Source organism: Bubalus kerabau, chromosome 16, assembly GCF_029407905.1.
Source record: "Bubalus kerabau isolate K-KA32 ecotype Philippines breed swamp buffalo chromosome 16, PCC_UOA_SB_1v2, whole genome shotgun sequence".
Classification (NCBI taxonomy): Eukaryota; Metazoa; Chordata; class Mammalia; order Artiodactyla; family Bovidae; genus Bubalus; species Bubalus kerabau.
This window is the reverse complement of record NC_073639.1, coordinates 75427568-75448465: the sequence shown is the minus strand read 5'-3', so window position 1 is coordinate 75448465 and position 20898 is coordinate 75427568. Positions and strand designations below refer to the sequence as shown.

Sequence of the window (20898 nt, the reverse complement as noted above, 5' to 3'; positions counted from 1 at the left end):
GGGGCTTGGAGGCGTGTTAAGAGTGCGCGGCAGTGCGACCACGATGCCTGGGAAGCGTCCATGGCGTGGCAGGGGCTGGCGAACGAATTCCTGCAGGTGCCGGCGGTGACGCGGGCGTACACCGCGGCCTGTGTCCTCACCACCGCCGCCGTGGTGAGCCGGGGGCGGTGGTGGGGGAGCGCCGCCGTGGTAACCGCCCCCGGGGGTTGCCAAGGTTACGATTGGACCCTTCCCCACCCCCACCCTGCTCCCCTAGGGTGGGTGGGTCGGGGGGCAGTTTCTAAGATCTCCTGGTTCCGCAGCAGCTGGAACTCCTCAGTCCCTTCCAGCTCTACTTCAACCCGCACCTCGTGTTCCGGAAGTTCCAGGTGAGGCCGCCCCGCCCCTTGCACTTGCTGGCCCAACCCCTCCCGCCCAGCGCTGGCCTGACCTCCCCCCACCCCGCCGCACCCCACGCAGGTTTGGAGGCTCATCACCAACTTCCTCTTCTTTGGGCCCCTGGGATTCAGCTTCTTCTTCAACATGCTCTTCGTGTATCCTGCGCCGTGGTGGAGGCGGGAGGGGGGCGGGGCGGGGGACCGGGCGGGAGGCAGCGGCCCCGGGAAGCTGAGACCCTCCAAGGGGCACGCTTCCTATACCAAAGCCGCAGGTTCCGCTACTGCCGCATGCTGGAGGAGGGCTCCTTCCGCGGCCGCACGGCCGACTTCGTCTTCATGTTTCTCTTCGGGGGCGTCCTGATGACTGTATCCTTCCCGGGCTCGGGGACCTATGGGTCCGGGCCTCTGCTGGCCCTGAGGCCCTGCTTGAGCGCATGCCGCAGAGGGAGAGTTGCGCCCCCGAGTTGAGGGTGTTTTTGAGCCTACATCACGTGCTCAGCTGCAGGTGCCCCTGTCGAACTCCAGGGCTACATCCAAAATACCACAGGGCAGGGTGTCCAGGGGCTGAGTCCTGAATGCAGGTAGCCAGGAGGATCTAGGGCTGGACCCGGGAGCTGGGGTGAAGTGGAGAGGCAGGGCGGATCAGGGGGCCCCTGGAGGCCACGGTTTGGTCTTAAGAGTGGGAAGTGAAACCAACCAGCTTGAGGGTTTCAGGGGTTTAGGAAGTCAGAGGGGCCCTGGGCAGGGCACAAGACCTTGACTCTGGCCCAGCTACTGGGGCTCCTGGGTAGCCTCTTCTTCCTGGGCCAGGCCCTCACGGCCATGCTGGTGTACGTGTGGAGCCGCCGCAGCCCTGGGGTGAGGGTCAACTTCTTTGGCCTCGTCACCTTCCAGGCGCCGTTCCTGCCCTGGGCGCTCATGGGCTTCTCAATGCTGCTGGGCAACTCCATCCTGGTGGACCTGCTGGGTGAGCCTGCTGTCCAGGGAGCCCGCCCCAAGCTGGGTGTGCTGGGCCAGAGCCCTTGTCCTCTCCCCGCCCCCGACCCTTCTTCCCCACTCCTGGCGCCTCCATCCTTCCAGCCCCTCTAACAAGCCAGCCTATAGGTTTTACTTCTTCGGGCCTGACCCATTCGCTGATGCTTGTGTGGGGCCCGACCGGGTAGGGATGGGTGGCTCAGGGTGCCTGCTTCACAGCTCCAGTTCTTCTGATGTTCTCAGGCCTGACCTCCTCCCACGTTCTGCCCACTTCTGGGCCAATCCTGGCCCCACGCTGGGCTGGCCGGCCGTGCAGGGCCTCAGACCCCCATGCTCTGGGGGCTTCAGGGCTGTGGAGGGTGGCCTCGGTATTGGCGCCTCTCCCACAGGGATTGCGGTGGGCCACGTCTACTACTTCCTGGAGGACGTCTTCCCCAACCAGCCTGGAGGCAAGAGGCTGCTGCTGACCCCTGGCTTCCTGTGAGTGCTGACAGCCTTCCCCACCCCCTCCCCAGATGGCTCTCTACCCCATGGGGGGACCCTGCCGGCTGCAGCTCAGCGTGGGCTCCTCCCCACAGGAAGCTGCTACTGGATGCCCCAGAGGAGGACCCCAATTACCTGCCCCTCCCCGAGGAGCAGCCAGGACCCCTGCAGCAGTGAGGACCCCACCCCCACCCCTGGCCTGCAGCGCAGCTCCCTGTCCTGGAGGCCGGGCCTGGGCCCAGGGCCCCGCCCTGAATAAACAAGTGACCTGCAGCCTGTTCGCCACAGCACTGGCTGTCCTGCCGCGGCCGGCCTCTCCACGCGGGGCAGGTGCTGCTGGCCGAGAGCCAGGGCCACCAAGCCTGACCTGCTCTCCGACCCAGCACAGGTGGCACAGCCGGAGGCCCAGAGAGGGTCCAGAACCTGCCCGGTCGCCAGCAGAACACTGAGCACAGAGGGCAGCCCTGCGGGGTTCTCATTCCCGCCCTGCCTGTGCCGTAATGCAGCTTCCACTGATGGGCTCACATCTCGGGGGCGGGGCTGGGACTGGGATGCTGGGTTGTGCTGAGCTTTGGCCGTGGGGGCCCTCCGTTGACGCCTCCCTAGGGCCCTCCTGTCCCGAACTAGCAACCCCCAAGGGGACCTCTGCCTCATTTCCCAGCCAGGCCACTGAATGACGGGCCAGATGCAGAAGAGGGCCAGGCCCTTTCTGTGACTCCGAAGCCTCAAGTGTCAGTGTTTGCAGAGTCCAGTGGCTGAGGCAGAGGCCTCTGGGAAGCTCTGCTCCTGCCGTTTGCAGCTGAGGCTGGCCGGAGCCTCACCTGGCCCCCAGCTCATGGGCATCGGAGGACCAGTTCACACGGTGGTTTACTCCTGGGTCGGCATCAGCCGCCGCCGGCTGTCACTTTCACAGAGGATAAAAGTACTCGCTCTGGAGTCGGACCTTTATGTTGTCATGAAACCTCTGGCCCAGCAGCGGGCTCCGCAGTGGGTGGCAGGTGAAGGCCCCTCCCCGGGCCTCTCCCAGGCAGGTGCCGCCTGGCCAACAGGGAAGGCAGGCAGTGTCATCCCCCACTGGCTCTAGGGCTCAGGCCACCTCCTGCTGTGGCCGGAAAATCTCCCCAATGGTGGAGCCCAGTGTCTGTGAGGCCAGCTGGGCCTGGAACCTTCCTCTCTGAAGCCCCGGTGTCCCCTTGCCCTGTATGGAGGGCAGAGGCTGGAGCGCGAGTTCCTAGGATGTGCTTGCAAGACCCCTGAGCCCAGGGGTGAGGCCCATCTCAGCCCACCCCCCAACTGGAAACCCTTGGAGCTCTGCCCCTCGCGGTGTGAGGCCCCGCTGTGCGACCCTCAGCCCTGCCAGCAACGGAAGGTGCAGGGCCTGGGCCCACGGGCTTAACGCAACTGGGCCTGGGTCACCTGTGGGGCCTGGTCCCAGGAGGAAAACCCAGGTGCCACCCTCCTGGGTGCCACGTCCAGGTCACGTGGGGACCCGTCCATGTCACAGAAGACGCAGGGTCACCTGGTGAGCTGGCACCGGGCCCTGCCAGAGCTGCAGCAGAACAGGTGGGCACAGGCCCGCCAGCAGTGCCCGCACAGGACGGGGTGCCTGCAAGGGCCAGAGAAGCCATGCTCCTGGCTGGGGGCTGGGCGGGACTGACAGGCGGCCCTGCCCTCTGCGCCCCACCACTTCCCACCCACCCGGGACTCCACGGACTTGCTGAGCTGGGCAGGTGGGACGCCGAGGGGAGTCAAATTGCTCGTGGGGGCAGGAGGGGGCGGTCCGCAGGGCTGAGTGGAGCCCTGGCCCTGCTCATGGTTGTGGGGGTGGGGGGGGTCCAGTGGTGCCCTAGCCCTGCTGAGGCTCAGCTGGGACATGCACGCAGGAGGGTGAGGGGCCAGCCTGTGCCATGCTGTCCCCCGTTCTCAGCTCCATGCTACCACTTTGAAGAAACAGAACCTGTTGCCTTTTTATTTAGAAAGTGTTGCTTGCCCTGCCTGGGGCTTCTATACAAAAAAGAAACACAGCTCAACATGGCCTCTCCTGACCAGAAACGGGCGGTGGGGACTGGGGCTCAGCAGACGGAATGTGTCCCCGGGCGGCGGGGGACCAGGAGGCCCCTGGCCTGCTCCTCAGGATGGCCGGGCTGCCCCTGGTCCCCTCCAAGCCAGAAGATGGAGGAGAGGTGGGCCGATCTCCAGATGCTCCCTGGGAGCCAAGCGCCATGGGGTGGTCACCAGGCTGGGGCCGTGTTGGCCAGACGCCTCATCCGCCTGCGGGAGGGGGAGGGCAGCGACCCCCGGATCTCTCAGGCAACCGAGTGAGGAGGCAGGAGCCCCCTGCCCCTCCCTCAGCCTCTCTGCTGCGTGGGGCCCTGAAGTCACCCTCTGTCTCGCCCCCCTCCCCAGGGAGAGTGAGCCTGTTCTGGGCTGTGGTCAGACCTGCCTGAGGGCTAGCCTGGGACCCCTCGCCTGGGGCCCTGTCCTGCCTGGAAGGGGGCTGGGGCAGCACCTTGTGTTCCGGTCCTGGTCCCGGATCTTCTTCTCCATCTCCGCATCCGTCAGGGTCTCCAGCAGCGGGCACCACTGATCAGCGTCACCCGTGTTCCGGATGGCGATCTCCACCGTGGGCAGTGGGTTCTCACTGTGGAAGACGGGAGAGGCAGACGGCTCACAGAGCAGCTGCAGGGGAGGCCCCCAGAAGGCAGTGTCCACCCCGCTGCGGGCAAGGCCCCCAGAAGGCAATGTCCACCCTCTGCGGGCAGATAGGACGTGGAGCCTGGTTTCTGCGCCTGGCTCCTGACACAGGGCGGCCGGGTATGCTGCCAACACAGCATCTCCGTGTCTGTACGTGGGGAGGGGTCCACAGGACAGTGCTGCGGGTCCAGCCATTCCCAGTGGACCTGCTGGGAGGAGGAGGGCCGTCTGCCCCGCTCAGTGTCCAGGAGAAAGGAGAGCAAAGGAGTCCATCCACCCAGGAGTGGAGTCCCAGGGCCCCTGCCCTGACCAGCCCGCAGGGGCCCCTCGGCCCACGTCACAGGGGCCCAGAATCCATAAGCACTGACTGCTCCACCCCAGGGCCCCTCAAAGATGCGCCCAGACTCCATCCGAGGGCCACCTGCACACCCTCTGGCGAAGTGGACTCAGGGCTGGGCGTCAGCCTCGGCGAGGCCGCAAAGGCTGGGGACTCCTGGCCGAGCCGCTGCCTCTGCCAGGAGAGCCAGGCCCAGCCTGCCGGCGAGCCTCAGCCACGCCCTCACCCACCCTGCCCGCGGCCACCACGCTGGCCTCTGGGTCCTCTCCTCTGGCCTCCTGCTGGGCCACTGGTGCTCGGCTCCAGCAGTCGGCCTGCCAGGAGCCCTGCAGAGTCAGCCCCCAGAGGGAGGAGGGGGTCCCGGGGGAACAGCACAGGAACAAACAGACCCCGGCCTTAGTTTTAACTCCTCATCTGGAAAATGGGGACAGTGTCCTTGCTGCGAGGGGTTTCAGAGGACCACTGCCACGCAACATCCAGCACACACCCACTGTGTGGGGGTTCGGGCCCGAGCCGGTGCCCCCGAGTCCCAGGCCGGCGGCTGGGCCGCCGCAGCCACGCTGCTGACAGCTGCTTCCCAGCCGGGCGGCGCTGCGGCAACCCAGAAGCCAGCGCTGCAGACCCAAATGTCGCTTCTCACGTTGCAGGCTCCCAACTGCCTTCCTTGGGGGCGGCAGACGCGAAAGTCACCAAGCCCACACCGACGGGAGCGAACACGTCTTCCTCTTAAACAAGCGCGCGTCCGGGAGGCCCTGTGTTTGCCTCCCTGTGGCTCCGGGAAGATTGCATCCCAGGGGGCTGTTCTAAACCAAGGGCTGCTCGGGCCAGGCCTGGAAGGAGGGGCCTGGAGCCAGGAGCCCACCCTCCCGTGCACTCAGCTTCCTGGGCCTCAAGGCCGCCTGGGACCCTGCATTCCCAGCACCCACCAGGTGTAAGCAGGGAGGCCGTGTCGGAGGACGCAGAGGGCCTGGAGGGTCGTCTTTGACGTGACCTCACTTTTACAACCTTACAGGTGCAGCAGGCCAGCTGGGAGGCACGACTGTGCCCTCCTGGTAGATGAGAACAAAACTGCAGGGAGTGATCCCCCCGCACTTCCCCAACCAGGAGGGGACACGAGTCGGTGTCGCCCTCCTGCTTAAGATCAACTGACTCTGGACGAGGGGCGCAGCCCACCCGATGGGGAAAGGGCAGCCCTGGCAACGCGCGGTGCTGGGACAGGGCCCGGCAGGCCACGGGTTCTCAGCTACAACATCAACAGCACAAGCAGCCCGAGAAAAAACAGATAAACCGGACACTGTCGCGTAAGCGAACTACAACCCACAGAAAACCCACAAAAAGCCTATGTATCTTCAGATACGTGGTAAGGGACCTGTATCTGGAATGTATAACGAACTCCTGAAAAGTCAAAGTGTTAGTCACTCAGTCGTGTCCGGCTCTTTGCAACCCCATGGACGGTAGCCTGCCAGGCTCCTCTGCCCATGGGATTCTCTAGGCAAGAATACTGGAGTGGCTTGCCATGCCCTCCTCCAGGGGATCTTCCCAACCCAGGGATCGAACCTCTGTCCCTCGTGCACTGGCACGCGGGTTCTTTACCAGTAGCGCCACCTGAGTAGAAAAATCTCCAGGTGCCCAGTGTCAGAGCAGGAAGGACTCGGCCCAGGCCTGTGAGGGGACCCTCTCCGAGTCCCCTGCTGCACAGCAGTGAGAGGTGCGTTCTGAGTCAGCCTCCAGGGATGAGGGACTTGGTGTCGACATCACTCCCAGGACCTCAGGATCTGCTCTGGGATGCGAGGCCCCCCAGGCTGGCCCCAGGCCCGCTGGCCTCAGCTCATGAACCGTGCGTGGACAGGTGCCGCAAGCAGGCCTCCCACAGGACTCGGGGCGTGGCCTGGACCCCTGTCTGTGGCCTGGACCCCGGGGCCGCCGGTGGTCGTGGGGGGCCCCATGTGGCGGCTGTTCCCTCTCTTGCTCAGAGTCCTAGGAACATGGTGGGCGCTGCCTCCCGGGGTTTCTGGAGAAGCAGCTGAGACGCAAACAGCCCCACGCGCTCCCTCAGCTGTTCCCTGTCACGGGTGGCCCTCCCTCAGCTGCTCCCTGTCACAGGTGGCCCCTTGGTGACGGCCTCCACACAGGGACAGTGGCAGCTCGAGCAGCCGCGTAAAGCCTGACATCCAGAAGCCTCCCGCGGTGGAAGAGGGCCCGGGGGACGGGGCTGCCCAGGGCGAGCTCCACCGGGTCGGGGGTCGCGAGGAGCCCGCCCGCGTCACCGCCACCAGCACCTGGGACCAGATCCCCTCCCCGATCTGTGGGTGGCCTGAACGCCACCCCCTTTCCCACGGGGGCGCCCACTGCCTGCTCGTGGACTGAACAAGAGGCGGCAGTGGCCTCCAGACCCCCTCGGGGGAGGGCAGACCTGTCCCAGACTGAGCACAAGTCCAGGGGATGAGCAAGGGTCTCAGTAATGTCCCCACCGGGACAGGGGACGGGAGGAGGCGACAGAGGCCGCTGAGCGCGCGGGGCAGCCCTCAGTCAGCTGGCACCGAGGCCCCAGGCAGTCCCGGAGGCATCCCCGCAGAGGGGGGCAGGGGGCGACCACCAGTCCGAGCCCCTACCTGAAGGCGTAGGTCTTCTGATGCCAGCTCAGCTGTCCCCGGATGCTGTAGGCGATGGTGGTGACGAACTCCCCACCCAGCCCCAGCTCGGAGCACAGCTTCAGGGCGAACTTCTCGGGCGAGTTCTCCTTCTCCGACATGTCCCACTCGAACTGGTCCACCAAAGAGATGTTCCCCACATGGATGTTCAGCTGGCCCGGGAGCACAGACATGAGCTGGAGCGGCCCCGCTCTGGGGCCAGGCTGCACCCTCACCGCCCCCTCTCCCCGGAACATCCCCGCCTCATTCTTGGCCGCGCCCCTGTGCTGCTACTTGGGGTAAGGAAAGCAACCCCTATCTCTCTGAAAAGGGATTAACTACCAAAGAAGATGTGTTGGTAATTGGAAAACTCCCTACAAAGAAAGCTTGGATCTGATGGCTTTACTGGTGAATTCTACCAAACATTTCAAGAACTAACACCAATCCTTACCAAATCCTGCCAAAAAACTGAAAAGGAAGGAACACATCATAACTCACTGCCTTGATACCAAAGCCAGACAAAGATACTACAAGAAAGGAAAAGTGCAGACCAACACTTATTGTGAACATTGATGTGAAACCTCAGCAGACACAAGCAAAACTACATTCAACAGCGCATCAGAAGACTCATACACCGTTATAAAGGATGTGATGACAAAATCAGTTATAAACGGTGGGACTTACTCCGGCGATGTAAGGACGGCTCAGTAAGAAAACTGGTCAATGCCATGAACCACTTGAACAGAGTGAAGGACAAAAACCACACAGTCATCTCGATAATCGGAGGAAAATCAGTAGGCAATCTTCAATGTGCTTTCACGACAAAAGCGCTCAATAAACTACGATCAGATGGAAACCACGTCAACAAGATGAATTCAGTCAAAAAACCACTGCAAGTACCACCCACGATGGCAGAAGCCTGATAACTTTTCCTCTAAGATCAGGAACTAGCCAAGGATACCCAGTCTCGCCACTTTTGTTCAATATAGCGTTGGAATTTCTGCTCAGTGCAGTGCAGTGCAGGTCAGCCGCTCAGTCGTGTCCGACTCTCCGTGACCCCATGGATCGCAGCACACCAGGCCTCCCTGTCCATCACCAACTCCCGGAGTTCACCCAGACTCATGTGCACTGAGTCAGTGATGCCATCCAGCCATCTCGTCCTCTGTCGTCCCCTTCTCCTCCTGCCTCCAATCCCTCCCAGCAGTTAGGCAAGAAAAATAAATAAAAGGTATCCACCTGGAATGGAAGAAGTAAAACTATTTCTGGTCTGAGATGTTACAATCTTATATGCAGAATTTAAGATGCTAACAAAATACTATTAGAACTAATGAATGAATTCAGCAAGGTAGCAGGATACAAAGTCAACGTGCAAAAACCAGCCGCATTTCTACATGCTAACACTGCACAATCTGAAAAAGAAAGGATGAACAAATTACAATAACATAAGAATAAAATCCTTAGAAATTAACTTAACCAAGGAGATGAAAGACTTGTACAATGAACAATATAAAACATACTGAAAGAAATTAAAGATATAAATAAATGGAAAAACATCCTACGTCCATGGATTGGAAGACTTAAAATTATTAAGTTGTCAAGGCTATGGTTTTTCCAGTGGTCATGTATGGATGTGAGAGTTGGACTATAAAGAAAGCTGAGCGCCGAAGAAGTGATGCTTTTGAACTGTGGTGTTGGAGAAGTCTTGAGAGTCCCTTGGATTGCAAGGAGATCCAACCAGTCCGTCCTAAAGGAGATAAGTCCTGGGTGTTCTTTGGAAGGAATGATGTTAAAACTGAAACTCCAATACTTTGGCCACCTGATGCGAAGAGCTGACTCATTTGAAAAGACCCTGATGCTGGGTAAGATTGAGGGCGGGAGGGGAAGGGGACGGCAGAGGATGTGATGGTTGGATGGCATCACCGACTCAATGGACATGGGTTTGGGTGGACTCTGGCCGTTGGTGATGGACAGGGAGGCCTGGCGTGCTGTGGTTCATGGGGTTGTGAGGAGTCGGACAGGACTGAGCGACTGAACTGAACTGAACTGAACATGAATACCCAAAGCAATCTACAAAGCCAAATGTAATCCCTATCAAAATCCCAATAGCATTTCTGCAGAAACAGGAAAAAATATCTTAAAATTCATATGGAATCTAAGGAAAAGGAAAGGATGTCTGGTCAAAACAATGACGAAAAGAACAACAAAGCTGGAAGACTCACACTTCCTGATTTCAGAACTTACTGCAAAGATACAATAATGAAAACGCTGTGGGACTGACGTAAAAGCAGACACTCGGGCCAACGGGACAGCCCAGAAATAAACTCTCAAATAAGCAGGCAAATGATTTTCAACAGAGATGCCAAGACCACTCAGTGAAGGCTAGTGTTTGCAACCAACGGTTTTGGGAAAAAAGAACACACATGCGAAAGAATGAAGTGGGACCCTTACCCAGCCCCATCTACAGAAATCAACTCAAAACAGATGGAACATACGAGCCTAAGAGCTCAAGCCATAAAATGCTCAGAAAAACAGAGCAAAGCTTTATGACATTGGATTTGGCAGTGATTTCTCAGATATGACGTCAAAGGCGTAGGTGATGAGCGAAAAGATAAACTGGACTTCACCAAAATAAAACACTTCTATGCGTCCAAGGACACTATCGACAACATAAGAAGGCAGCCCATGGAAAGGAAGAAACATCTGCAAGTCACAGGGTCTGGAAACAGACCACTGCCTGTGAGATACAGGGAACTGATGAAAACAAGAAAACAGCAAAACCCGGACTCAAAAATGGGAAGGACTCCAGCAGACACAGGAGACAAACAAGCCGCCAGCAGGTCACTAATCAGCAAGCAAGGCCCGCAAAGGCCCGTATCCAAGGCTGTGGTTTTTCCAGTGGTCGTGTAGGGAAGAGAGCTGGATTGTAAAGAAGGCTGAGTGCCGAAGAATTGATTGAACTGTGGTGTTGGAGAAGACTCTTGAGAGTCCCTTGGACTGCAAAATCAAACCAGTCCACTCTGAAGGAGATCAGTCCTGAATAGTCACTGAAGGACTGATGCTGAAGCTCCAATACTTTGGCCACCTGATGCGAAGAACTGACTCATTGGCAAAGACCCTGATGCTGGGAAAGATTGAAGGCAGGAGGAGAAGGAATGATAGAGGATGAGATGGTTGGATGGCATCACCGACTCCATGGACATAAGCTTGGGCAAGCTCCGGGAGAGAATGAAGGACAGGGAAGCCTGGCGTGCTGCAGTCCGTGGGTCCCAAATTTTTGGACCGAGCGACTGAACAATAACAAATCAACAGGGAAATGCAAATCAAAACCACAGTGAGATACTGTCCACCACCAGGCAGGCCTTCTTGAGGGGGGCTCGGGGCAGGTGGCGCCCTCTTCTCTCGTAATGCCCCCCAGGACTGCAGGGGCTGCTGAGACAGCATGGGGTGTGCTTGGCCCAGCCTGCCCATGACAAGAGTGGCAGTGTGCTCGCCTCGCTGCGCCCTTCCCTGCTCTGCCCACCAGCTGGGCCACCCCGGGGACCACCCAGCTTCCGCTCCATGCCTGGCAAGGCCGCAGCAGCACCCAGACACGCCCAGAACGTGATGCCCTCCTCAGAAGTCGGCCTGTGCCCTTCCTGGGACAAGCTGCCCAAGAGACAGTCTTCCAGAGCCCTGCCCCACAACACGGACCCCAGAAAGGCTCCTGTCGAGGCCTCCACGCACCTCCGCACCTCGCAAGCCCAGAGGACAAGGCAGGCCCGCTGCGGGTGAGGAGCCCCTACCTTGATAATGACGCGCTGGTCTGACTGGTCTTCCAGGATGCTGTCCGTGGGGTAGGACTCGATCTGCTGTCTGATGGCGGAGGCAATGGCTGGCACGAACGTCAGCGGGTTCAGATCCAGGTCGTCACAGAGAATCTCTGAGAACATCTCCGGGGTCATCAGCTTCTCTGAAATGATGACGGAGGGGGAACCCCCAGTGGACCGCAGGGCCTACGGTCAGCGCGCTCAGCCCCGGCCTCCCCCAGCCTTGCCTCCTCTGCCACCCGCCCCGGGTGACGACAGGACCCCCCCGACACCACGCAGACAGAGCTGAGTGCACGCCAGCTGGGGCGGTGGACGGACCATTCATGTTCCAGGTAAAGGCGTCCCGCAGCTTCTGCCCGTCAATCTCCATGTCCAGTCGGATGGGGACCAGCACCTCGGGCTGGGACGCGTTCTCGTGGATCACGGCTGGGTCGTGGTCGTCGAAGCTGGAAGGGAAGCAGCCGCGTGCTCAGCAAAGTGGGCTGGGTCCCTGTGCCCAGGGCCTCCCTCTCTGCACCACTGGTCACTGAGACCTGCCCAGAGAGGACCTGTCCACTATGGGCTGGGCCAGCAGAAACAGGGCTGGCGGGGGTCCACGCGGGGCGGGAGGGGAGCTGCTGACTCGGCAGCGGGACAAGCTCAGACGTTCCCCGCAGGAAGAGAGGTTTAAGCCCCAGAGCAGGCAGGATTCTCCCAGCAGCTCTGGGGAAGAAAGGGTATGTCCAGAAGAAGAAACCCTGGAACAAAGGCCGAGGGGCAGGAGGGTTGAGGAGCCACTGGGGGAGCAGTGAAGGAGGGCTGGGGGGTGCTGGGGAGCCTCGGTGGCCAAGTGCCCAGGCCTCCCCACCTGCAGCCTGGACCCTGAGGGAGCCCCAGAGGATGGAGAGCAAGGCAGCTCCGCACTCACACCTGCCCTTTAGGATGGGGAAGAGGGAAGAGACGGGGGCTGCGGGGGGCAAGGAAACCAGGCACGCCCCGCTTAGACCTGGGGGTGAGAACCGCTTTCCAAGAACGCAGGGGCGCCGATGATGAACAACGGGCAGCAGCCTGCAGGCGGGAGGCCCGGTGGCCGAGGCCCCTCACCAGAGCGGGAAGGTCCGCTTCTTGTCGCGGCCCATGCGGTTCCTGTTGATGGTGGTGGAGCAGGGCACGGCGTCCAGGTGGTGCGAGCTGTTGGGCAGGGTGGGCACCCACTGGCTGTTCCTCTTGGCCTTCTGTTCCCTGGGAGACACGGACACGCGTCCGCTCAGCCTATGGGCCAAAAGCCGCCCCCCAGCCTCCAGGTCGTGGCCAGTGGACGCCTGCCGAGCCCCTGCTGGGCCCAGGCCCCCATGGGGACCTCTGTGCGCCCAGTTCCGCGGTGGTTATTCCCCAGGCTCCAAGCGGCACCTGCTCAGGGTCGCGGGTTTAGGGGAGGAGGAGAGGGCAGGGGCCCCAGCCGCCAGGTCGTGGCCAGTGGACGCCCGCCAAGCCCCTGCTGGGCCCAGGCCCCCATGGGGACCTCTGTGCGCCCAGCTCCGCGGTGGTTATTCCCCAGGCTCCAAGCGGCACCTGCTCGGGGTCGCGGGTTTAGGGGAGGAGGAGAGGGCAGGGGCCCCAGCCCAGTTCGTGAGCTGTCACCCGTGCTAGGTGCCGGGCTGGGCACTCAGGGAAGAGGGTCAGGGTTCACGGCGGGTGGCGGGCAGATTTCCAGGAGAGCCCGAGGGCAGCAGAGAGGAGGCTCAGGTCAATGGTTGGGCAGGGGGCCAGGGCTGGAGACACAGAGAGGGTCCCGACAGGGGGGTGCCCTCAGCGGGTGGCTGGGAGTCCCTGGGGGTTTGCACACGTTCGATCAGGCTGTTATTTCAGACGCTTGGTCCAGCCTGAGACAGGTAATGCCTCTGGCCTCCGGGCCTTCAGGGATGGAAAGATACTCTAGAAAGCAGGACTCAAAGTAACTCAAGGAACTCGTGTCCCACAGAGGGGAGCCCTTCTCTCCAATTTACATGGGGCATTTACTACGAGGGAAATACCAAAGGCCGTTTTGAGCTGAGGCTCCTGGGCCGGGCTGTCCGTTCGTGAGCCTGCTCGTCATCCCTGGGCCACATCCCTGGTGGCCCAGGGAGCAATCAGCGCAGCGACTGCACAGCACACCCCTGCAGCCCCGCCCCGCAGCATGTCACCATCGGTGATGCCCGCCTGCCTGGAGAACCTGACCACTGCCCGGTTTCCCGCTAAAACAGCGCCCTTCCAGGATGAGGGGCGGAGGGAGAGGCCTTGGCCTTCTCACTCCTCTTCTGCAGCTGGGGCCCCTTGCACCCCATGCCCGGGCCCAGGAGCACCCCTTGGGGTGGGGCAGGGAGGGATCCACACACCAAGGGGAGCCAGGACCCCCCCAAGTCTCCTGCCCTGCCCTGATACCAGAGACCTGGGGAAACGGGGGACTGGGGCTGATGCGGGCAGGACCAAGAACTGAGGCGACGAGACGGGGTCCCCGCCACAGGCCATCTGGCTGGCAGTTTCTACTCCTGGCCTGCAGGCCAAGAGGGAAAAGGTGCCCCACTCAGATCAGGCGCCTCCCGTCTCCAGGGAGGGCCTACAAGGTTGGATCCTTTGTCACTTCCACGGGCAAAGCTGGCTTGCTGGGCCTGTGTGGGCAGCATGGGCGTGGACCACCACACCTTTCCCCATTGAGTCTCCAGCCAGAGCTGTCCCCCGGGTCCCCCCAGGCCAGCCCCCCCGCCTTGCAGCAGCCTCTCGTATCCAGGCCGAGGCTGCCCGGCCGACCCCTCCTGCCTGATGGCCTCGAGTGGACAATGCAAGTCACGTTGCAGCACGCGAGGGGGACGAGCAGCGCCACGCGGGGTTTGGGTATCCGAGTCCCACCACTCAGCCTCCCTTCCGCTGCAGAGAGGTCTGTCCAAGAGCCCCGGGGGCCATCCAGCCCCTGCCCGACCTGGCCGGTGTGGGAGAAGGGGTGTGCCACCCCTCCTGGGGGGCTGGCTGGGCGCTGGGCAGGTGCCTCCTAAGAGTAGAGCCCACTAGTGGCCTTCCTGCAGCCCCACTGCCGCACAGCAGTTCTCACTGCCCAGTAACAGGAGGCTACTGGCCTAGCTCTCTCCCTCGTGTGATGGACTCAACCAGGAGCGTTCACGGCCCCACACAGGGTTCCCGGCTGCTGCATGCGGATCTCAAAGCCCCATCCACGTGCATGTAATCTCCGGTGACTTCTCTAGGGAAGCCCGGCTATCCCGCCATCCTCACCGCACCACCAGGGCGAGAAAAGCCATCTCCAGCGCTCACGTCTACAATGGGCCAGGCCGTGAGCACACCACCTTCTTCGGGAGGTTGTGGGGGCGGGGGGTGGTTAGAAAAACAATCCAATGGTGCAGTTGGGAGAAAACCTGGAAGGGGATTGTCCACACGGCTGCCCCCTCCCCCTCCTCCCCCACCACCAGTGCTCCAGGTCTCGTGCCCGGAGAGCTGAAGGTGCCAGCAGGCCCGCTGCCCGCCTCGCTCGCGTGGCCTGGGCTCGCTGCTGGTCTGCCTGCCCAGCACACAGACGCAGCCCCAGCTCTCTGCTGCCACCCGCCTCCCCCAGGCAGGACTCTTCCCACAACACCAAGGGCGTCTCTGGGTTCAGGATGGCCCTCGTTGACGGTGTAAAGTGCTTCCTGGGGCTGAGACGAATGGGCCAGAGATCCAAACGAGGCTGAGGCCGCCGCAGCACCTGGCGCAGGGCAGCCATGGTGCAGAGCGGCCCAGCGAGCTCCCTCCCTCCCTGCTTCTTTATGCTCGTGGCTATGTCTATTTTTACTCTGCATTTTAGAAATGATACCGAAGGACAAACACCGTTCCCCCTGTGTGTCTGCTCTACACGCTTTATCTACTTATCTATTAGCGTGTCCAAGTTTTGCTGATAAGTCTGAATGAACGAACACTACCCACAAGCAGCAACGTCCCCATGACCCTCGCCTGTTCAACTGGGAACGTAAATGTGCTTTCAAAGGACCTAAGTTTCTATGTTCAAAACCGTTGTATGTTTCTTTTGGGAGTGAACCTAGGCCACTCGTTGTTCTGCCTTTCAAAGCATTCTTAACAACTCTCCAGAACCCAGGGCTTGGCTTACGTTTCTAGAAATTCCAAAGACAGACACTTGGAAACCTGACGAAGAAGGCCTGTGAGCACAGCGGGGGCCGGGGTACCTGAGGTAGGTGGGGGGCTCGGTGCTGATGGACACGGCCTTGTACTTCTCATCGTTGCCGTCCAGGATCTCCTCCACCTCGGAGGCTTTCAGCAGGGTCACGCTGGTGGCCAGGGTCGTGTATCCATGATCTGCACCCAGAGACGGGGCTGCGGTCAGCCTGCGGGTGGGCGGCAGGCAGGAGCAGCCAGGAAGACGCAGCACACCGAGGTCCTCACATGCAGGAGGTGGGGGAAGCGGCTGTGGACCTCATGACTGCCCGATGCGGGCCTCTTCCAAAGGGCCGGCCCGGAACCTGGCTTTCTCCAGAGGCCCTGCCGGGCCATCCGCACAGGCTCCAGCCATAGGGCCTCTTGGGACAGGAGGGCTCCAGAGTGAGCCGGCCGGCGGGAAGAGGTCTGACACCGCTGCAGTCCACGACACGAAGCGAGGTGGAGATGGGATGAGGGATGAGAAACACTTTTCTTTTAAAACAAGAGCCCAGAGAGTTGGAAAGAGCTGCTGCACACACAACATGAACTCCTGGCCCCGGTGCCAGCAGCGCTGGGAGCCCGAGTTCTCGGCAATCCGACCACAGCTTGCCTAGGGAGCCGGGTGGAGACGGGGGGTTAGGGGAAGGCGGCTCCCCAGGGAGCGCGAGGCCCGGGGTCGCCAAGGCTTGCCAGGGACAAGTGCAGCTAGGGGCGCAGGGTTAGTGACCGGCACTGCACCCGGCGCAGGAGGGCCAGGGAGGGGCTGAAAGGCCACAGCAGTGCGTGGACAAGAGGCTCCGGCTCCTGCGTTAAAAGAACGCGGTGGACAGACCACGGCAGCGCCACGGACACACTCATACTGGACGGACTGTGGAGTGCACGCGTGCGCGCGCACACACACACACGCACACACACATGGGGCGCGGGCCGGTTCCCCCAGGGCGCCTGGAGGCGGCGCCCCGGCCCGGAGGCGGCGCCCGGTGGCCCCGGGCGCACACAGCACGGAGCAAACATGCACAGAGCGAGCGCTAGCGGACTGGCTGCCAGACCAGGTGCCACGCGATGGATTGGGGCGGGGATGGGGAGGGGCGGGAGCGAAGCGGTGAAGCCCGGAGCGGGGCGGGGCCGGGGCCGGGGCCGCCCCACCGCCCGGGCGCATGGAGGGTGAGGATGGCGCACGCCCGCGGATGGCACAGCATCACAGCAATCCTAAAACGTTTTCAGACCGGTGCGTCTTCACCGCGCGTGCGCCCCGCCCGGCCCTCCGCCCGCCCTGACCGCGGACCCCCACCCGCACCGGGGAGCCCACCCCCACCCCGGGGACGCTCCGCCACGCTAAGGTCAGGACTGCCGTGAGGACGCGCCGGGGTGAAAACGTTTTATCTTCATGACATAAGCGAGTGGTTTTGAAACAGGTTTACAAACCCTCGTGAAGACGCACCCTTAGTGTTAGGTTTTGTTTTTTTACCATGTGACGATGCAACTATTTTCTTCCTCTCTTCCACAGTGGCTAGTCGCCTCCAGAGCGAGGGGTATCTCTTGTACAGAGAACCTCGGAACATACGGAGGTAGTTTCCCACCTAGGGGTAAAGCGAGAAGGCTCATTACGAGGGCCGGAGCTCCTCGGGGAAGGGCAGGGCCCTGGCGCAGAGGCTCTGCCACCTCAGTGACACGCAGACCACGCGCGGCCTGCAGGCACCGGGCTCCGAAAGCAGGCAAAGCCCGATCTGCTGACATCAGGGGTTCCGCAGCAGCGAAGGTCTGGCCCACACCTGGCCCACTGGCAGGGGGTAAGCTCTGCCTCCCGAGGACAGCACCAAGTTCAGGAAGGGCCACGCAGACGCTGGTGAGACACGGCCCCCGTGAGCTCCCCGAGAAGCTCTGACTTTGCACTAAAGATCTCTGGCGCGGTCCAAAAATGTAAGGCCTCTCTTCCTTTTATCTTAAGACTTTGATATTTTTACGATGTAATAAACACCAAAAAGGGCTTTTAATTTCAGACAGATGTAGGATAATTTCCCCCGTAGCCCTTGCTGCTTTGTTTAGTAACAAAACTCAAACCAGAAATACCAAAGGAATTTTCCAAAGAGTTTCAAAAGCACTTATCAGCAATCACTAGATTGCTGCATACATCATCACTGCCCCAAACAATAGCCTGCCTGTGCCAGATACTCAAAGTACAACTTACTTGACGAAAACAAATCTAGTCTTAATGTTTTTACAAAGAAACTCCACTCTTCCGCCAACTTTTCAGAAACAACCACTCGGATCATGTGGCAGGGGACCGTCGCTGGACTGGGTGCTGGCTCCTTCTGTGACCGGGCAACACTGCCCTCTTCTCGGCCTCCCTACTCCTCTTGACAAATGTTCATCAGCTGTAAAGTTCACCCCACGAAGGACCCACTTCTGCTGTTTTCTCACGTACCTACCCCATTATAGTAGTTTTCTTTTTTACAGTTTCTGCATTTTTCATGAATTTAGAGGTTTACACAGCCAGGGCTGCTGAACAGCATGAGAGAGGTGGCCACAAGGCCCCTCCTGCGCCTTGCCGCAGGGGCAGGCCCTTGCGAGTTATCTGGCTTGAGCGTGGTTACCATCAGGGCGTAAACACCGAGTTTCCAGGAGGTTTTTGACAAGACACTGACCCTAATGCCCCCACTACCACCGTGCAGGTCCTGCAGGCCTCCCAGCCTCCTAGGCCCTTCCCGAGGTCCCTTCGGAACTTAGGGGACTCGGTCTGCCCCCCTGGGTTTTCCCTGCACCAGCTTTTGCCCCCTCTGGACCCAGGTTTCCCAAATGGAAAACGAAGGTGTGGGTATGGAAGCTCCCTGGGCTCCTCTCAGCTGTGCCTCTGCATGGTGATGACGGCTGCCTGTCGGGGGGGCAGGACTGGGGCAGCTGCGGACACCCTCCCAAGGCTGCTACCCCTGAGTGGTGTGGGGCGCTGTGGGCACTGCTCTGCCCAGCGCACCTCTTGGAAACCAGCGCCTGCTGTCTGCCCAGGGCAACCGGCCCGGGGGCCAAGCACCACTGCCGTCAGAGGAGCTGCTGGCTGTGAGTAGACGCCAGTCTAGCCCTGAACCCTGCCCAGGCCTCCTGAGGTCTGAACATTGTAAAGTCAGGCCCCGGACAGCAACTGCCTCTCCCTCCTGCTGTCTGGTCTCCATAAACTGCATCTCAGGACAAATCTTCTCACTCACCAGGGCTGAAACAGAAGACTGCAGTTATCTTTCTCAAATCTAAGGTGTGCTGCAGGGCAAATCGCAGAAACTGTCTGGCCTAAGCATCTCATCAGATGCCTGAGACAAGAGCTGTGGACGCCAAGCTGAAGCCAGAGCTCCTCACGTTCTGCCCACCTGGCACCGGGTTCCACCCAGTAAACGCAGGCTTGATTTTCAAAAGTACCACCGACTCAGAGCCAACGCTAAACCGACCGCTTTTCCTGCCCATTAGATTGGGTGAAGGTTTCTTTAATCAATCTGCCGGTCACCACATGCCGCCTCTGTGCCCACAGGCTGGCGAAGACCTTTCTGAGCTACGGCACGTGGCAGGCAGCGGCGCCTCTCTTCAGTACGGCCAGCTGTCAAGGGGAGCCTTTCTGTGATAATGTGAAAATACACTGCATCCGGCCCCATGTTTCATAAACACCGGTGAGGAAAGGAAACACACAAAGTTCTGATGCTACAGACAGCACGGGTCTCATAACTCAATACAAGTCAGACAAACCACAGGGAGTCACAGGGAATCTCAATAGCCTCATCAAGTGTGACCATCATGAGGCTTAATTTATTCACAGTGTATTCAATCGTAAAGAGGGGAAAAATTGTAAAAAATAAAGAAAAAAAGAGTGAAATGTGCAATACTGAAAACTGCTGCTAGGAAAGCAAGCATTGGCATTTGTAACTGCTTTTAACTCCCCAAGACCCACACTCACCTCGCTACAAAAGGGAGGCACTGCTGCTCGGTACTTGCACATCCGAACTGCGGATTTGTAATTTAAAAATGTGTGTGTGGACACAGCACAAGCCAGAGACTGCCAAAGGTTGAGGGACACTGGAAGAACTTAATATACTTGGTGCATGCTGCCAGTGACAGTCAGTCACCCAGCTGATTCAACCGAGTGCCGAAAGGTCACCTTTTAGGTAAGGATGAAGGGGTTCTGGGCTCGTTCACTTGCACTAACTCAGAGTTAGTCCGAGATATCCGAAGTGCCAGATGCCTCCCATTTGCTGATGGATCTAGCTCAGGGATGGCTGGGCCCTAGCCATCCAAAAATCAAGCATCGTTCTCCCAACCTGTCTTCTCACTGATAATGGAAGATCAGAACGCCCACCCGCCCACCTCAAAGTCAAAGAACACCAAGCGGGTGAGTCCCCACTAAGCTCGGTGTTTCGAATAAGCGGTTTCAGGATTCCAGCTGGGGCAATGAGGGAGGGAGGGAGGGAGCGTGCGAGGGGTGCAACACCTCGCCCCGTGTGCAGCAAGGGATAACCCAACACCCCGTTTCTGTACGTCCGGCTGGGGTTGTGGAACTCAGCGCGGACCGGGGGCCACCGCGACCCCCGGGACCCTGGTCGCGCGGCGCATCCCCGCTGCCGGGACACGGGTGAGCGTCCCCAAACTGCTGGACGCGGGGCGGGGCCTTCCCGGCCACGCCCCGATAGGCCACGCCCCAGGACACGGGTGGGCGTGCCCAGACGGCCGGGGCGGGGGCTGCTCGGCCACGCCCCAACAGGCCACGCTCCCCCGGTACTCCGGCCGCGCACGCGCACGCAGGCCCTCCGCGATGAATGGAGACGCGCGTTCCCGGCGCGCAGACCCGCCCCGAGGCTCCCGCGGGAACCAGGCCGGCCGGGAGGCCCGGAGGGCAAGGACGTGCCGCGGGCTACCTCAGAGCCGATCATGTAGAACTCGCCGTCGTCTTCCAGCTGGAACTTGACGGGCTTCTGCCCGAAGGTCTTGCTCAGCGCCATCATCATCATTGCTGCGGCAGAAGCGAGCGGCCACGGCCGGGCTGCGAGGATCGGAAGGGCCGAGGCGGGGCCGGGGACGCTCCTAGCCCGGGGAAGCCGACGCGGGAGGCGAAGGGCGGGCCGGGCCGGGGGCGCTCGCGCCGCCGCTGGGCTTCTCCGCCGCCGCCGCCGCCGCAGACGACAAGCAGGCCGCCCTCAGTGCGCAGGCGCAGGCGTTGACGCTGACGCGCGCGTCGCCGCCGCCGCCGCCCGGACAAAAGGGCCGGGCGCGCCCCCACGAGCCCCTTAAAGGAGCCTCGGCCCGTTTCTCGGCCTTCCCGGCCGCCTCCCAAGTGGAGGTACCAGGGAAGGCCGCTCCCGGGCAGAAATAGCAGCCGCGGCCCTGACTCGAGCGGCGCCCTTCTCCGTCTCACAGCCGGGGCTGGAATACTGCCCTGATGAGGAGGAACGAGGCGAGGCCCGGGAGGC

At 60.9% G+C, this 20898-nt stretch overlaps 2 protein-coding genes across 10 annotated transcripts; one reads left to right on the top strand and one right to left on the bottom strand.

Annotated features, from left to right (window-relative positions):
* Positions 1-2974, top strand: DERL3 (derlin 3). Of its 6 annotated transcripts, none has more exons than XM_055549548.1 (7): positions 1-153; positions 306-368; positions 460-533; positions 650-743; positions 1149-1344; positions 1742-1832; positions 1931-2108. In XM_055549548.1, exons 1-7 carry the CDS (start codon positions 61-63, stop codon positions 2010-2012), a joined length of 693 nt encoding a protein of 230 aa, XP_055405523.1. In that variant the 5' UTR covers positions 1-60; the 3' UTR covers positions 2013-2108. The 6 variants fall into 6 exon arrangements, with proteins under 6 accessions (XP_055405523.1, XP_055405522.1, XP_055405521.1 ...); XM_055549547.1 differs by having other exon boundaries at positions 303-368; XM_055549546.1 differs by lacking the exons at positions 460-533; positions 650-743 and having other exon boundaries at positions 306-459; positions 1272-1344; positions 1931-2974.
* An 816-nt stretch (positions 2975-3790) lies between these two features.
* On the bottom strand, positions 3791-20647 carry SMARCB1 (SWI/SNF related, matrix associated, actin dependent regulator of chromatin, subfamily b, member 1). Of its 4 annotated transcripts, none has more exons than XM_055550028.1 (9): positions 20347-20647; positions 16899-17037; positions 15487-15616; positions 12386-12523; positions 11621-11748; positions 11279-11445; positions 7479-7669; positions 4345-4476; positions 3791-4106 (listed from the first exon to the last, which is right to left on the bottom strand). In XM_055550028.1, exons 1-9 carry the CDS (start codon positions 20437-20439, stop codon positions 4067-4069), a joined length of 1158 nt encoding a protein of 385 aa, XP_055406003.1. In that variant the 5' UTR covers positions 20440-20647; the 3' UTR covers positions 3791-4066. The 4 variants fall into 4 exon arrangements, with proteins under 4 accessions (XP_055406003.1, XP_055406004.1, XP_055406005.1 ...); XM_055550029.1 differs by having other exon boundaries at positions 16926-17037; XM_055550030.1 differs by lacking the exon at positions 20347-20647 and adding an exon at positions 19392-19665.
* Positions 20648-20898: the final 251 nt, after the last annotated feature.